This window comes from Phodopus roborovskii, unplaced genomic scaffold (assembly GCF_943737965.1).
Source record: "Phodopus roborovskii unplaced genomic scaffold, PHOROB, whole genome shotgun sequence".
In the NCBI taxonomy this organism is placed as follows: domain Eukaryota; kingdom Metazoa; phylum Chordata; class Mammalia; order Rodentia; family Cricetidae; genus Phodopus; species Phodopus roborovskii.
Genome location: NW_026125489.1, coordinates 14,417,387 through 14,435,838, shown reverse-complemented (window position 1 = coordinate 14,435,838; position 18,452 = coordinate 14,417,387). Strand labels below are relative to the sequence as shown.

Below are 18,452 nucleotides of genomic sequence, written 5' to 3'. Positions count from 1 at the left end.
CCCTGCATGAGGTTAATGTTCAATTCTTAGGGATTGGAACCCTGTCTCAGGTAAAACAAAGCACGAGATGGGTTGATTGTATAGGACCAGAAGGACAAAGAGGAAGGTTGAGACCATATGTGGCTTATGTAGTGATAAATTTATGGGGTCATGGTCTATTACAGCAATGGAATTCACAGATTAACATTCTTCCAGTATTAGGTAGGAACCATAAACGACCTCATGATTGTGGAAAAAATATTATAAAGTACTAAACCAGACAGATACCAAATAGCCAGGCTGCACAAAAACAGAATACAAGTGCTGAACAAACAGAGGAACCAAAAGCCCTACCTTTAAAATGGCTAACACAGGAAACTGTCTTCTTAGGACAATGGCCTATGACCTCTGAGAAGTAAGAAGCTTTAGAAAGCCTGGTTCAGGAACAGCTAAATGCTGGACATATCGAGGAATCAACCAGCCCTTGGAATTCTCCTGTACTTGTGATAAGAAAGCTGGTAAATGGAGAATGCTTACAGATGAGAGCCATCAAGAAAGTTATCCAGCCAATGGGTTCTCTACAGCCTGGAATGCCCTTGCCTTCTTTGATACCCAAAGAATGGCCTATTATAGATATTCATTTAAAGGATTGCTTCTTCACTATACTTTTACAAGAACAAGATAAAGAGAAATTTGCCTTCAGGGTACCTAATTTCAATAATTCTCAACCGGTGAGGAAATATAAATGGAAGGTTTTGACACATGGAATGTTAAATAGCCCCACCCTGTGCCAATGTTTTGTACAAAAACCTCTAGAAGTAATTCGTAAACAGGTTTCACAATCTATTATCTATCATTACATGGATGATATATTGTTAGCTGACTCTAAAGGAGAAATATTATTTGAGAAAGTACAGGGAGTTTTACCTCGCTGGGGATTTCAAATTGCACCTGAAAAAATACAAAAGGGATAGTCTATCAACTAGGATATAGAATAGGTCTACAATAATTAGACCACAAAAAGTACAGATCAGAAGAGAATGCTACCAGACTCTTAATGATCTTCAAAAATTACTAGGAGAGATTTCTCAACTTCAAACCATTATTGGAGTAGAAGGGCATGATTTGAAAAACGTGAAAATGGCCCTAAATGGAGAGAAGGACTTGAATAGTCCATGAATACTATCAGCTGAAGCTGAGAAGGAATTAGAATGGGTAGAAAAGAAGATACTAAAAGCACATGTGGACCGTGTGGATTGACACCTAGACTGTATTCTGGATATAATACCATCTAGACAATATAATTCAGGGATTTTGATGCAGAGAGAATATATCATATTACAATGGATATTCCTACCACATAAACAGAATAAAAAACTAAAAACATATATAGAAAAGATCTCTGACTTGATTATAAAAGGTAAATTTAGACTTTGTCAGCTAATAGGAAAGGACCCAGCAAAAATTATAGTACCTTTAACTAATGAGGAAATTTCTTCCTTATGGAAAGATAACGAATATTGTCAGAATGCTTGCAGTAAATTTTTGGGAACGATTAGCAACAATTATCCCAAAACTGAGAGAATCAAATTCATAAAGAAAATTATTTGGATCCTTCCATGCATTGTAAGACAAACACCTATTTCTGGAGTTCATACTTTCTACACTGATGCAAACAAATCAGGTAATGAAGGATATAAATCAGGAAAAATTAGCATGTGGTTCAAAGCCCTTACAAGTCTGTACAAAAGGCAGAATTGTATGCCAGTCTCATGGTGCTTATGGATTTTAAAGAACCCCTCAATATGGTTACTGACTCTCAATACACAGAGAGAGAGTCGTTTTACACATTGAGACTGCAGAATTTATTCCTGAAAATACAGAATTAACTTCATTGTTTATACAGTTACAAAATACTATCAGAAAGAGGACTCATCCTATATATATATAACACAAATCAGATCCCATACGGTTCTGCCAGGTCCTCTAGCACAAGACAATGATGAAATTGATCGTTTATTGATAGGGAGTGTGCTAGAAGCCTCAGAGTTTCATAACAAACACCACGTGAACAGCAAAGGTTTAAAAAAGTATTTTTCTAACACTTGGAAACAAGCCAAGGAAATAGTAAGGAAATTTCCTACTTGCTCATTCTATAACCAAACTCCTTTACCACCAGTCAGTAACCCTAAAAGTATACATAGGAATGGCATATGGCAAATGGATGTTTCATTTTGAAGAATTTGGAAAATTAAAATATGTACATCACACTATAGATACATTTTCAAATATTCAATTGGCTACTGCTATGAGTTGTGAAAAGGATGATTCTGTTATCACACACCTATTAGAGGTAATGGCCATTATGGGCATACATGCACAAATCAAATCTGACAATGCTCCAGCATATTTCTCCAGCAAACTGAAACATTTTTTTGAGTATTATAACATAAAGCACATAACTGGTATATGACACAATCCTATAGGACAAGCAGTGGTTGAGAGATCCGATCGTACTTTAAAAGAAATGCTCCATAAACAGGCAGGAAGAACCAAGACACCCAAACCCATATTATATAATGGTTTATTAACATTAAACATCCTTAATGCTGATGAAAAAGGAAAAACAGCTGCAGAAAGACACTGGACAATAGAAAAAAATTCTGAACTAAATCAGCCAGTGTATTTCAAGGATATACTGACCTCAGAATGGAAAGCAGGATATGTGTTACATTGCGGTAGGGGTTTTGCATTTGTATCTACAGAAGAAGATAAACTAGGGATACCATCTAAGTTAATCAAGATCTGAGTTGAACAAGAGAAATATCTTAATGAAGAAAAATGACAAGTCATCCAACAATTTAGGTCCCATGAGGTGTGGGCAGGCCTCTCAAAGGTAGGGGAAGTGTTCTGTTCTTGTTCTTACAGGAAAACAGAGAAAACCTGTCATCAAACAGTCAAAGACACTGAACATGTAGGCACCTACAGAAGAGAAGACAGCTCTTCAGAAACAATCACTTAATGAAGCAGAATCTGATATATGATAAAAAAATATTTAATTGTAGTAAACTATTTCTATACAGAAATCTATTACTCTCTACTATCTAGTATTTCTGAATTCCCAATTTATGTAAACCATTGCTGGCTTTGGAGTTAGATTTGCCTTTCCTTCTCTAAATTCAAGCATGTTGTTAAGATTAAATTCATGTTTTCTGCCTTAAATCAAGAAGCCAATTGGTGTAAGGCAGAAGAAAACAAAATCTGGGGTCTCATTTCTTATACGCAATTTTTAGCTCTGAAATCCTAATTTTCTCACATACTTTTTAATGTTTATTGTTGTCTTTCCCTAATGCATACCTTAAAACTTGAAAATTTTACTTTGATGTTGATGTGTAATTTTTCCACCACAAATTATACTGATTCCTAACAGCAGTCTTTGAACTCTCCCAAAGAAAATGGGGCCCCATATCATCATTTCCACTTGATTCAACCTGATGCATCTGGAATACAAACATCACCCTAAAACCGGTTTGAGACTGTTTTGCTCAAGACAACTCATGACTAGCTAGCTGTAATGGTGCACCTTTTAATTACATGCTGGGCAGAGTTTCAAATAGAACTACAGTCAAGAATTATATGCTACACTGTGACTAGCTACATATATCACAGCCAGTTCTGTTGAGAAATTTGGTTGCTAAAAATTTTCTTCCTACAAGATCCATTGGAGCAATCATCGTCCCATTTTAGCAGGAAGTAACCTTAAGATAACGATACCCCCTTTCCCTACCCTTGGAATTTTGCGATAATAGTCATTGTCTTTGTGTTGGTTTTAGTATTTAGGGTTGGGTATGGATGGTTATGCTTACACTCGGGTTAATCTTTTAGACAGTAATAGGGAATCATTGGGAAAGGTATGGTTTAGATGGGATATAGGTAGATTATCCTATTTTCTTGTGAATTTAAGTAAAAATGAGATAGTACTTTACAGCTTACATTGTTATTTATTCTTCAATGAGTTAAGCTATGTAAAAATTAAGTTTATATTTTATTATACTGTGTGAAATCTATGGACTTACCATGTTTTATGCACTTTGTTTTTTTACCATATTCTATGTATGTGTTATTTTCTTGTATTCAAGACTTTTTGTATATTGATACACTTTGGGATATTTATCATGCTGCCCTTTATAATACTACCTCTTGTCTTGACATTTCTACTCCACCTCTATTTTACGGATTTATATGTATGTATATGTATATATTTATATTGTTTAAGTATTTGTTCCTGATTTACTCAGGGAAGTTTTAATCAGTTTTTTAGCTAAATTCCTGAGTATTACAGATTGTCTTCTCTCATGTTTCCTTTACCTATGAGATTAGTCAGATATGGATGCTTAATCTTCAATCACTTCATCAGCACACTGAACATGGTATTTAAATGTTTTAATATTAGTACTCCGTTGACATGAGACACTGTTGCTTCTGACAGCACTGTGCACTTTCCTGAAAATATGTTGGACACTATTGTTGCTCCTGCTGGACTTCATTCTTGCCTCAGCTAATGGCCTGTTGGGCAAAGAATTGCCTCCACCTTGACCACTGATTTGGACATGCAGTCCTATGTGCTTGCAGGAGACAAATATAGAAGACTGCTGGACCTTGCCAAGTCAGGGTAAGACAGCCATTCTACATCACAGCTGTTGTTGTCGTCTGTCAAGTTCTCTTGGTCTTAGCCAAACCTAGGTATACCAATGTGGCTGTTAGAACTAGGGTGACTGTCCAGATGGCTTGCTGTTTCTGTCCTTGCTGCACATTTTGGAATTTGCCCATCTGCACTTCCTGTCTACTCTAGTATCGTTATTTTCCTTCTCAAGTCTTGATGAGTTTGAAGATTAAACTATCAACTATTATGCTCTCTTCCTAGTTAGATATATTAGGTACTAGACTTTTGTTTTTCAGCTTAGGACAACTCTAATATAAACTCTGTTATGCCTTCACCCTAGGACTAGATATGTAGGTCATTTAATTCTCGATTTTCCTTTATTTAGAGAACACTTCTTATTCACTGTTTTGTATATAATTTTGTATTAAGCTAAATCTTTTCTTTAGACTAAATGGGGAATTGTAGTGAGATAGTCCTTCTGTGGCACTGACCACGCCCAATGGGGGGTGGAGCCATGGGGGCAAGTGACCTGTGGAAGGAGGTCAGAGGAAGAGTGGGGAAAAGCTCTCTTGATGGCAGGACTGGGACAGGAGAGCAACGGGTGGAATTTCCTGGTGTTCATCTGTCTAGGTTGTAAGTTATTTCTCCCTAAATAAACATCTATTTGACTTATTTGTTTATCCTTATCCTTATTTAACTGCAATAAACTCATCTCTTGGAACGTGTGACATGTGGAAGTGCCATTCCATCTTGCATTACCACAAGAGGAAAAATGTCCTCATTTCCATATCATGAATGTAGATATGAGCCCCCTCAAGAAACAATTGCCCATCACAGCAACCTGCATCTGAACCTGCAGTTTGCACCAGGGCCTCCTGAAACACACGGAGACCTGGCAATTTCTGTTCCCTATGTGATTTTTTTTTTTTGATGCTCAGATGTAATCTTTATGCAATTATATTTTCAGAATAGTGTTTTGTAAAGAAGGATTATTTAAATACTAAACTTTTGAGTAAGTTATTTCCATTTTATTTCATTGTGGATAATATCTTTTACTTTGATTCTTATCTCTTAAATGGTCTTGGTAGTTATGCAAGCAGTCTTAGTATTGGTGTTATCTTAACACTAACGTCTGTGTTTTTAGACCAGGGATTTGGAGAAATATCTGGTTGTAGACAAATGTAAAGGTAACTGTAGCTATAATCAATCAAATTTTAAATTAATAAAGTTTTATTTGGCATTGTTAATATTAAAACCAGCCAGTCTCCCATAAATATGGTTCCATTCAAGTGTAATTTTTTACATGTATCAGTAACTCTCTAGTTCCTAAGGGAAGTTTCTTTTGCTGGAGAAATGGTGGATCAGTGGTTAAGACTAGCTCCTCCACCAGACGAGAGAACTTGGGCTTTGTTACCAGCATCCATATAGAGCTTCAGGGCAAGGCACTTCTCCTCTTGCCTAATTTCATGCTTTCGTAGCAGCTATCCTTGGCAGATATTCCATGACTGTGGCATCCCTTCCATCTTGTTACTGTGCATCACATTCATGTGGGATGCATGAGAAGGCCAGAATTGGGCATCAGAGCTCCTGGAAGTGGAATTACACATGGTTGTAAGCTGATGTGTAGTTGTTGGGAATTAAGCACAGGTCCTAAGGAAGAGCAGGCTGTGCCCTTAACCACTGAACTCACTCATCCAGACCTTTCATGCTGTGCATTTTTTAGGAATGTGATCTAATGATTGTCTGAAGTATTAGTATTGGTGCTATAGTAATGGTTGCCTATATCTGGCCATAATACAAACTTTTTCCTGTTCCATAGTTATGTCATTGTATTGTTGCCATTTACATAGATCCTATTTACCAGAGAACTGTATGAGGCAGGCAGATTACCAATTAAATAATTTCTATCCTTGATCTTAATAAATTATCTTACTTCATCAATTCACATTTAGTAGATATAATCTGTCAGGACTTCTTCAATATCATTCATTATGCAATGAATCAGCAAAAAAATTATACCTGTTTTAGTTAAAAAAGCAATGGGCAGGAAGAAAAATTAAGATTCAGAAATTTAAGTTTTCATTGTGCATTTGTTGAGTTATGTGTAAGGGTACTTTTTACATAATAGCACATGTTATATACTGAGGGAAAGTTGCCATAACAAGAATCCAGTTAGTAGAAGCTGCATTTGGATTTGTTCTTTTAAGGTGGACATGGCAAGCTGTAAATATCACTAGCACACTTCAAAAACATTTGTGTTCTATTGAAATCTCTCCATCTCTATTTCGGTGATTTTGGCACCATAATGATGATAATTTTTTATTCTTGTCAACATGTACTACATCCCCCCATGGGGAGTGCAACATATCAATCAATGTCATTTGGATCTGGAAATGGTCTAGAAAAAACTTAGAACTCATGAATTTTCCTGGTTTAATTTTTCTGTCTAGATGAGCCAGTCCTTCACATTGAAATCTGGGAAGAGGGCCACCAAACAATATCCTGGGGTAAATATTGGAAATTGGATTCTACCTATGGGTACTCAAGTGGTTTCTTGGACTTATTAGAACAAGTCTTGACCTTTGCACTTTGGGATACTTATTAATTACACTTGCACGTAGCATTAACACCTTCATTATTGACTTGTAACCTTTTGTGAAAATGTACAGATCCCAAGCCAGGATTGATTGGTCATATGTTCCAAGTATGATGCAATGTGAGGCAGGAGCATGATGTTTTCAAACCCACTGTGGGCTCTATGAGCAAAATGAGCCTTGAAAAACCTCATATCTGGAAAAGGCAAAAAGCAATGGCTGCTCTTCTATAGGAACAGGTTTTGATTCCCAGCTTTCTTGTGGTGGCTATCCACCCTTCTTATCTCCAGTTCAAGAGATCCAATGCCCTATTATGTCCCATTAGAACATTGAATGAGTATAGTATGCAGACATAAATGTAAGCAAAAATCCCATTTCTGAGCAAAGAAAAAATATCTAAACTAAACATACAGGAGAAAGAAACTTAATATCTCCTACTTCATGAATTACCAATCTTATATGAATTTTAATATTTGTGTATTTTACTTTTCAAATATAGCCTAGATTATGGACTTTTTGAAAATGTCTTCACTTAAACCATTTTCCTATGTGTGCTTTTGATTAAAAGTATCTATTTATATTCCCCTCGCGATAGTGTTTCCCATTATTTATGGTCCCAATCATTGAATTATTTATATTGACAAGTGTGGCTTCATTTTGAGGGTAGCATTTTACTGGCAGAGATGTACAAACCTCTGCTACCTTAATTCATGTATTTAAGGCCTGTGAACCCAACTCCTGTTATATATCTATTTTAAAACTGTGTATTTTGATCAGCGTGAACTGTGTTTGTCTTTGAGAGCTTGGTAGGTAGAGTGTTATTGCCATTACTAAAGATAGAATTTGGGATAGTAAAATGACTTAGGATTATCAATAAATGGACACAACACACATGTGGAAAACGGAGCCTGACATATTTAAATGACCCCACGTGGATAGTATAGCCCTACATATAGAATGGGTGTGGAAAGATGTGAGGAAAGGATGGTCAGGGTTCATGTGAGGGGGGAAAGAGGGTAAGAGGGAGGAGTAGAGAGGAAACTGGAATGGACAACTAAAATAATAATACTAATATTAAATAATAATAATAAAAAAGAAATAACATAAATTAAAATAAAAAAGAAATTTCTCAATTGTGTTAGGTGTCTGCACTCTGCCTTGGACCCTAGTCTAAGGTTTGGAGGCTAATGATATGAGTTTTGTGGAGGGAATTTTGTTGTTGTTATTACAGGAAATATGTCTCATAGTGTACCACGTTGGTATTATAATGGGCATATTAATATAAAAGGTTTGGTTCATTGAAAACCTGCTTACAGGAAGTTTCTACTGTATTAAGTTCTTGCCTGGCTGCCAAGATTGGACATATAAACCAGGTGTTGGAGATGGTGTTTTTTTTATTAATCTTATGTAGCTAAAAGTTCATTTTTAAATGTCAAGTATTATGGGGTAAGTGTTGAATTATCAGAATAAGGGATAGAGCCATTGATTTTGAAATTGTGCCCTGCAGGGTTCAAAATCAACCGACCTTTACATATCTCTTGGAACTTGCGAAATGTTGAGGTACAGAGGGCCTTTCCATCGTACCTTTCCCCAAGAGACGATTTTCCACAAATTCCACTTTAGAAACTAGAGAAGAAATCCCACCATACTTGGCTTCCTCTCCCTAGCATCATGAACCTGAACTCCAGCCTGCAACTTTCATCATTGAAGCCATTTAACCAGACCTTTTATGGGGATTATATTAGATGAGCCATCTGATGTATGTGTTGAATTTAGCTTTGCTGCCATGGTAAGGACTTACTGTAAGTACACTATTTCAGATTTTCATTCTTAAAATATTATTGGATTCTTATTATGTATGTATTTTACTTTTCCATCAATGCGTTGATTTTGGTCATTTTGAAAATATTCTTGCCTCAACCATTTTCCTATGTCTGTGTTTTTAACAAAAAAAATGCATACTTTTTTTGTGTTCTTTAATATATTTTTAATATTTTCCTTGAGATTGTGTTTCATATTAGATATGGTGCCAGTCATGCAATTCACTCTATTGATAAGGTTGGCCTCCTACAGTCAGAGATCCCCATCCCTATATTTTTCAAGCTCTTGTATTCAAAGCCTGTGGCCATACAAGCTGGTGTATATCTGTTTTAAATGTGTCTATTTTGATCAGTGTGAACTGTGTTTGTCTTAGAAGGTTTTGGAGGTAGAGTGTTACTACCATGATTAAAGATAACATTTCAGATAGTAAAATGACTTAGGATTGCCAAACAATAAACACTACACATATGTGGAAAACGGAGCCTGTCCCAGGCCTGCTCGTATGTCATGGGCTGCTTTCTTCTATGCCTGATTCTCCTAGAATAGGATCTGTGAATCAAGCCACTTCACTGACTGCCGATTCACTGTGTTACAGAAAGCAAATTTGCCCAACTCTGGGACTGCTGCAATCAAACACTAAAGTATTTTCATGTGTTTCATCTAGGTAAGAGTTCCTTTTGATCATGTGGAAAATATAAAATCAATTTACTTATTGGTCAAATCCTGAAATTCTCTCCTAATTTGCATTTTAAAATAAAAGTGATTAGTGTCTTTAACATCATAATTTCCCCTTGGGCATCACATGTTCCTATGCAGTTAAACTTGTTTTAAATGCTCGATGAGAACAAGCCCATTTGTCCTAATTGTCTGCTCTCTGCATTGGTCCATAGTCTAAAGCTTGTAGGAGAATGATGAGGGTGTTTTTTTTTGGGGGGGGGGAGCCAATTCAATTTGTTGTCATTACAGGAAATGTATCTATTGAAACATTAAGTTGGTATCGTAATGGGGATACTAAGTATTAAGTTTTGCTCCACACAAAGGCTGATTCACAGAAAGTCTCCACTGTATTGAGATCTTGGCTAGTTGCCCAGATAGTACATATAAACCAGACATTGTTGGTGATGTTCTTTATTTTAATCCTATTTAGCTTAAAGTCTATTTTTCAACGTCAAAATTTATTTATGAGATCAACTATTATGGTGTCAGTGTTGGCATATCAAAATAGTGGTTGGAGCTATTGGATTTCTTTGTGTGCCCTTCAGGTTTTCAATATCCACTGACATTTACTTATATCTTGGAACTTGAGAAATGTTTAGGCTCAGAAAGTCTTTCCTTCTTACCTTACCCCAAGAGCAGATTTTCACGAATTACAGTTTTGAAAGTAGAAATAAGATGATATCAGACTTGTATTCTTGTCCCCAATAGCCTGCACATGAACCTCTAGCTTGCACTAGAACCTGTGGAAATTCAAGGGAATCTGGAAATTTTCATGGTAGTCATTTCTTCTCATTCATACTTGAGTAACTGCTGTTACTTATGTGATTCTTTTGTTGCTCAGATAGAAGCTTAACGCAATTAGAATTTCAGAAAAGCATTTTGTAAAGAAGGCAAATTAAATACTAATATTTTCAGTAAGTTATATCCAATTGATTCTATTCTAGATTGTAGCTCATATATTGATTATTACCATTTCCATAAACATGGTAGTTTTACACATGCATTCTTATTGATGGGGAATGTTAAACAATCATGTTTGTTTAATTAGAAGAGGTATGTGCCAAAACATCTGGGTATAGACAAATATAAGGGTATATGTAGGTTTAATCAAACACATTAAAATCGAAGTAAAGTTTTAATTGGCATTATTAATAATAAAAACTGCCAGTGCTCCAAACATAAATATATATAAATACATTTTACAATTTTCCAATAATTCTGTGGTTCCAGTGGCTGGAGTGATGGTGTCTCAGTGGTTAAGACTGGCTCCTATACCAGCACAGAGTGTTTTGTTCTCATCATCTTAATTTTGGGGTACTTCAAGGCACTTCTCTCTCTGGAGCTTGTATCTCTCATTGTTAGCAGCTTCCTTTGGCAGACATCCAATGACTCTGGCATCAGTAGCATCATATTTCTGTGTATCACATGCATGTATGATGACTGAGATTGCCAGAATAAGCCATCAGAGGCCCTTGAAGTTCAATTATATGGAAATAGGCTGATGTGTAGTTGCTGGGAATTAAGTTCAGGTCCTGTGGAAGAGCATCCTGCACTTTTTGCAACTTAAGAAATTTATACAAACCTTTATTTTATCTCTTATTTTTAGCATGTAATCTAAAGTATTTGTTGAAGGTTGTCTTGATGCCATAGTAAGGGATTCCTGTACCTGGTCATAATACAAATTTTACTCTCTTGCATAGCGTCCATCATTATTTTTGGGCCAATTACATAGATCCTGTTTACCACAAGGATATTAGGCAGGCAAATATCAATGCTTATTTAAAAGACTACCAGTAAAATGATTTGTGTTCTTGTTCTAAAATAAATATATAATTTAATATTTTATTATTTATTTTATATAACCAAGTCGATTTAAATAAAAACAAACATTTATAGACAACAATTTGGAATTTGGACGTTATTCTTTCCAAACTACTTCCTGCTGGTAAGGGGCTCTGTCATGAGGGATTCAAAGAAGTTTAAGAAATCCTGGCTGTAGTATGTAAGGCTGTTTTGAATGTAGGATCACCTGGTACTCTGTTTCAGGTGATCTGGCTTGATCAAACCACATTAGTCTGGAAGGAATCCACATCTTTTCATTTTCTGTGGAAAAAAAAAAATAGAAATCCTTTTCCCCAGCAACTTGTCCTTGAATTTAAATTTTAGAGTCAAAGAATTTTTTTATTTAATTTATTATTTTACATGTCCATCCCAGTTCCATATCCCTCCCTCCCTGTGTCCCTTCTTCCCTCACTCCTTCCATCCCTTTTTCCCTTTCTACCCTCTCACATGCACACTGAACACCGTCCCCTCCGATCCCCCACCGCAATTCCATATGTAGGGGAAAGCCATCCAGTTGGGGAAATGTAGATCTGACAGGTCATGTGAAGTAGGGACTAGGGTTTCTCTCTTGTCTCTAGATTAAGGATATTATCCCTCCACGGGGAATGTGTTTGCAAAGCCCTTTTATACACCAGGGATACACCCTTGCTCCACTGTCTGAGGTACCTTAGAATGCTCAGTCCTTCTGGCTGAGGTCCATATTCAGGGGTGCCTGAGTCAGTCCCTAACTGGCTTCCCAACTATCAGTCTTGTGACCCCTTAGCTCCTCCTTGTTCAGGAAAGCTGTTTCTATGTGTTTCTGCTGCCTGGTCTTGTCCTCTCCATCTGCATCTGGGTTCTACTTCGACACAGTGTTTATGTATGGGAGTTTGCTCCTGTTTCAAACAGACATTAGTTGAAGGATGCATGGATAAGTTAGTTGTTGATCTCACTCTGTGAGAAGGGCATTTATGGTAGGCTTTCCAAGGAAGCTCAAATTGTTCTTTGGCAGCAGTCTTGTAGTTCTCTAGACCCTTCTTGGTGTTCAATTTTATCTTTAAACCAATATTGGCTCCCACTTTTATGTTCTCTCTGTCACACACACTCTCTCTCTCTGTCTCTTTATCTCTGTATTTCCTGTCTTCTATTCCTATCCAGGCTCAATCTTCTAAGTCGCACCTATTTTCATTTCATCCCCCTCATTTTCTCCTCCTTCTCTTTCCATTCTCTGACCCCTCTACTTCGCATGAGCTCCACCCTGCAGTTTTCCAGGAAGAATAGGAAAAGGGAAGAAGGACCAACACATCTTAAATAAGGGTGACGAGCTGAGAGACAAATCCAGAGATCGTAGTCTTGTCTACCATGTTCCCATCCTACAGCATGGCACAGTTAGGCAGGACGTCAGAACCTTGAGTAAACTCCTTCAGGGTTGAAAGATGGAAAAGACCTCTTGAGGTGCAAGTGAGGAACCTCCAGATAAGGTAGCAAGCAGGTGGGAGGAAGAGAGAGAGTAGTTACTGAGTGCTCATTTTCCAGATGCAAGAAGAACGACCATGCACTTCCTGGAGGTCGACTGCACACTTAAAGGTAGACTCCAGAAGAAGACTAGGCCGAGGAGCTCCATGTGTTCCTGGTCAGGTCTCTTCTACAAAATGACATGTAGAATAGGGCTGATACACACAAAAAAAAAAAACTGCCACAAAGACCAAAAAAAAAAAAAAAAAAAAAAAAAGAAAGAAAGAAAGAAACACAAAAACAAACAATGAATCACTGAGAAAGCAGAGATTTCATTGGCCTTGAGAGAGTCAAATCAATTAGAGGATTTGCCAGCTTGCACTAAAGTGTTTGCACCTGTGTTTGTTTATGTTTGGAGGGGGGAAGAAGACTTATGAATGTCAATGATCCTGTGTGTGTGTGTGTGTGTGTATGTGTGTTGGGGAAAAGTGAAGGGAGTGTATTTGGGTTTTGTGTGAAAAATAAATATTTTTAAAGAGGAATGATCAAGTATATCCAACACCACAAAAAAAGGGAAAACAACAAAAAAAAAAAAAAACCAAAACCAAAAATCTAAACCAAAAATAAAAGAGACAGAGAGAGAGATAAAAGAATAAACAAAAAAGGAAAGGATTTAAGAAAAATTAGTAATAGAGAAGGGAAGAAAATTAAAGTATTTCACATGGAACACACATTGATTGAGTCCATTTTTCAAGTTATGTCTCTTTGTGTTTGTTCATTCAGATTTATTCGACTTCACATTCAGAATAGGATCAAGTGTGTCCAGGGCACTGAATCTAGCTAGCAGAGCGCTATTTTCTCCATCCCCAGTCTTCCCCCATCCCTCAGGTGCTCCATCTATTGCTGGCAGTGGCCATCCTCTAGTGGCATTTTCCTCCTTCCCTGCTTCACAACTCCAGGGCCGACAAAGTTAGCAGAGAACAAAGGCTCCTTTGGCCGGTGTGTTCCATCGTGGCCCACAGAGTGTAGAGCTGAGGTGTTGCCCTCAGAGTCATGCTGGGATGCACTTCAGGCAGTATCTTGTCCGAGGAGCCTGTCCAGGGTTTTCCTAAGTCTGCTGCCTTGTTGAGGTCTGTCCCTGACTTCCCCTGGAAAAATTTCGCAGCAGTCTCCGGGACAATTGCCTCCTGCCAGGCAAATTTTCTAGTTCTGGGTCTCGTGGGCAGGCCATCTCCTCCCAGCTTCTAAGTCCAGGTTGAATTGTTGGGTTGTTTGTAGCCAGGTGTTCCCTGTCCATGGGCTCCCGGCCCAGGAGATTGGGAGGTCCATGGTGTCCTTTGTGTGGGGTTGCGTGTAAAGGCTTTCGTGTCTGGCCAAGAGCGCCGTCCCCGATGAGAAAATGAAGCCTTGTTGTGTGTGCTTCAGAGCTGATCCAGGAGAGCCTGGTATTCTTCTTCGTCAAGAGGGCCCTAGAGGCTTGGCTGAATCTGCTCCCATGGGTCAAAGAGATCCAGAGTGTCCCTCGCCTCTTGGTCAGTTTGTTTTCCTGCCAGCATGGGATCAGGAGAGAGCCTTGCAACTTCACGTGCCTCTGGCCGGTCTGCGGGAGAGGAGGGCTGTGGCGCTGCTGTCCAGGAGATTCGGGAGGAGGTTGGTGGGCAGGTGAGAGTCAAATCCCGTGTGCCGTCATCTCGTGCAGCAGACCGTGGCAACAAGCTGTCCTGGGTAAGCTGAGTCTCCCTGGCAGGCAGTGGTGCATTGCGAGGAGGGCAGGAAGGGGAGTCTTGACCTGGAACTCTGGCCTTGCCAGCAGCTCGGTGGCGTGCTCTTCTGTTCTGAAACAATATGTGGATGGTGTCTTCAGGCAAACCGGTCCTTTGGGCGAGCTCCTCCCGGGTAGGGCTGCCTCTCAAAAGCTTGTCTTAAGATGATCAACTGTGTGGAGCTGAGTCGAGTGCAAAGCCTTCTGCATCCCGACGGGTTGCTTCTTCTACCTTGCAGCCTGGCACCGGACTCTTCGTGAGGCTGCAGGGGCTCTGCGACACTTAGGGCTGTCGAGGGCTTCGGGCCTTGCCTCACCAGCCCTGTGCAACTTCGGCGGTTCTGAAACCACACCCGGACCCGCGACTCTGGCAAGCCGATTTCCCTGGCCAGTTGCTCCCTGGCCCTGAAGCTTGGGTAAGGGCTCTTGGCGAAAGCTCTCACGAGGGCCTCTTTCTGCATACCATTCCAGATGATCTTTCTGCGCCGGGATGCCCGGGATTCCCGGGCCACGGGACTGTTCCCCACACTGCTGACTCCTGCCATCCTGACAAGGAAGGACGCCTTCCCAGGACCTCCCTGTTCTTCTCTTGCAAGTCTCCACAAGACCACCTCTCCACGAGGAGGTATCAAGGCCCTTTGCCAGCCTCCAGTACTCGTGGCAATCCAAAATATATATACACTCCGGCTCTTGGCTCCGCCCACAGCCCTGCGGGCTCGGCTTGGAGAGCAGCAAAGTCAAGCCACCACTGCTGCTGAGCTTGCATCCTTGAGTAGAGACTTGAGGCATGCAGGCAGCCAGATAGACCAGAAGCCAGGAGCCGTCCATGCCTGGCGCCACCGGCAGTTCCCCAGGTAGAATAGGGAAAGTGAGGAAGGACCAGCGCACCTCAAATAAGCTTGACCAGCTGAGGGAGGAATCCGGAGGCCGTAGACTACTAGCATGTTCCCATGCTACAGCATGGCACCCTTAGGCTGGACCTCAGAATCCCCATTAAGAACAACTTCAGGGTTGGGAGATAGAAAACACCTCTTGTGGTGCAAGTGAGGTACCTCCATATAAGGTGGCGAGCAGGTGGCTGGCAGGGAGAGAGTGGTTACCCACTGCTCATTTTCCAGATGCAAGAAGAATGGCCGTGAGATTCGTGGTGGTCTCCTGCACACTTAATCACAGTCTGCAGAAGAAGACTAGGCCGCAGAGCTCCATGTGTTCCTGGCCAGGCCTCTTCTACAAAGTGACATCCAGGACAGGGCAGATATGATACACAGAAAAAAAAAAAAAAACTGCCACAAAAGGCTAACAACAAGCAAACACACAGACAAACAAAAGAATCACTGAGAAAGCAGAGATTTCATTGGTCTTGAGAGTGTCAAATCAACAAGAGGATTTTCCAGCTGGTACTCAAGTGCTTTCACCTGTGTGTGTTTGTGTTTGGGGTGGGGCAGAAGGCTTATGATTGTCACTGATCCTGTGTGTGTGTTTGAGTGTGTGTGTGTGTGTGTGTATGTTGGACAAAAGTAAAGGCAGTGTATTTGGGTTTTGTGTGTGAAAAAAATATTTTTAAAGAGGAATGATCAAGAAGATCCAACCTCTACAAAAAAAGGGAAAACAAAAGAAAAAAACAAAACAAAACCAAAAATCTAAACCAAAAATTAAAAAAAAAAAAAAAAGAGAGAGAGAGAGATAAAAGAATAAACAAAAAAGAAAGGATTTAAGAAAAATTAGTAATAGAGAAGGGAAGAAAATTAAAGTATTTCACATGGAACACACATTGATTGAGTCCATTTTTCAAGTTATGTCTCTTTGTGTTTGTTCATTCAGATTTATTCGACTTCACATTCAGAATAGGATCAAGTGTGTCCAGGGCACTGAATCTAGCTAGCAGAGCGCTATTTTCTCCATCCCCAGTCTTCCCCCATCCCTCAGGTGCTCCATCTATTGCTGGCAGTGGCCATCCTCTAGTGGCATTTTCCTCCTTCCCTGCTTCACAACTCCAGGGCCGACAAAGTTAGCAGAGAACAAAGGCTCCTTTGGCCGGTGTGTTCCATCGTGGCCCACAGAGTGTAGAGCTGAGGTGTTGCCCTCAGAGTCATGCTGGGATGCACTTCAGGCAGTATCTTGTCCGAGGAGCCTGTCCAGGGTTTTCCTAAGTCTGCTGCCTTGTTGAGGTCTGTCCCTGACTTCCCCTGGAAAAATTTCGCAGCAGTCTCCGGGACAATTGCCTCCTGCCAGGCAAATTTTCTAGTTCTGGGTCTCGTGGGCAGGCCATCTCCTCCCAGCTTCTAAGTCCAGGTTGAATTGTTGGGTTGTTTGTAGCCAGGTGTTCCCTGTCCATGGGCTCCCGGCCCAGGAGATTGGGAGGTCCATGGTGTCCTTTGTGTGGGGTTGCATGTAAAGGCTTTCGTGTCTGGCCAAGAGCACCGTCCCCGATGAGAAAATGAAGCCTTGTTGTGTGTGCTTCAGAGCTGATCCAGGAGAGCCTGGTATTCTTCTTCGTCAAGAGGGCCCTCGAGGCTTGGCTGAATCTGCTCCCATGGGTCAAAGAGATCCAGAGTGTCCCTCGCCTCTTGGTCAGTTTGTTTTCCTGCCAGCATGGGATCAGGAGAGAGCCTTGCAACTTCACGTGCCTCTGGACGGTCTGCTGGAGAGGAGGGCTGTGGCGCTGCTGTCCAGGAGATTCCGGAGGAGGTTGGTGGGCAGGTGAGAGTCAAATCCCGTGTGCCGTCATCTCGTGCAGCAGACCGTGGCAACAAGCTGTCCTGGGTAAGCTGAGTCTCCCTGGCAGGCAGTGGTGCATTGCGAGGAGGGCAGGAAGGGGAGTCTTGACCTGGAACTCTGGCCTTGCCAGCAGCTCGGTGGCGTGCTCTTCTGTTCTGAAACCATATGTGGATGGTGTCTTCAGGCAAACCGGTCCTTTGGGCGAGCTCCTCCCTGACAGCAAAGCCCGGGTAGGGCTGCCTCTCAAAAGCTTGTCTTAAGATGATCAACTGTGTGGAGCTGAGTCGAGTGCGAAGCCTTCTGCGTCCCGACGGGTTGCTTCTTCTACCTTGCAGCCTGGCACCGGACTCTTCGTGAGGCTGCAGGGGCTCTGCGACACTTAGGGCTGTCGAGGGCTTCGGGCCTTGCCTCACCAGCCCTGTGCGACTTCGGCGGTTCTGAAACCACACCCGGACCCTCGACTCTGGCAAGCCGATTTCCCTGGCCAGTTGCTCCCTGGCCCTGAAGCTTGGGTAAGGGCTCTTGGCGAAAGCTCTCACGAGGGCCTCTTTCTGCATACCATTCCAGATGATCTTTCTGCGCCGGGATGCCCGGGATTCCCGGGCCACGGGACTGTTCCCCACACTGCTGACTCCTGCCATCCAGACCAGGAAGGACGCCTTCCCAGGACCTCCCTGTTCTTGCTCTTGCAAGTCTCCACAAGACCACCTCTCCACGAGGAGGTATCAAGGCCCTTTGCCAGCCTCCAGTACTCCTGGCAAATCAAAATATATATACACTCCGGCTCTTGGCTCCGCCCACAGCCCTGCGGGCTCGGCTTGGAGAGCAGCCAAGTCAAGCCCCCACTGCTGCTGAGCTTGCATACTTGAGCAGAGACTTGAGGCATGCAGGCAGCCAGATAGACCAGAAGCCAGGAGCCGTG

General features: G+C 40.9%; 2 protein-coding genes across 2 annotated transcripts; both read right to left on the bottom strand.

The window, feature by feature from the left end:
- Window positions 1-14,519: 14,519 nt before the first annotated feature.
- Window positions 14,520-15,357, bottom strand: LOC127215805 (double homeobox protein 1-like). The gene is given in 2 exon segments (XM_051176298.1): window positions 14,520-14,949; window positions 14,951-15,357. Coding segments are annotated over 2 exon segments (837 nt in total).
- A 1,914-nt stretch (window positions 15,358-17,271) lies between these two features.
- Window positions 17,272-18,171, bottom strand: LOC127215803 (double homeobox protein 4C-like). Its single transcript, XM_051176297.1, has one exon. It carries the CDS (start codon window positions 18,169-18,171, stop codon window positions 17,272-17,274), a length of 900 nt encoding a protein of 299 aa, XP_051032254.1.
- Between the last annotated feature and the right edge of the window lie 281 nt (window positions 18,172-18,452).

Bases quoted from the DNA above. Each gene is read 5' to 3' on its own strand.
- LOC127215803 (XM_051176297.1), bottom strand. From the start codon at position 18,171: ATGGCAGGAGTCAGCAGTGTGGGGAACAGTCCCGTGGCCCGGGAATCC.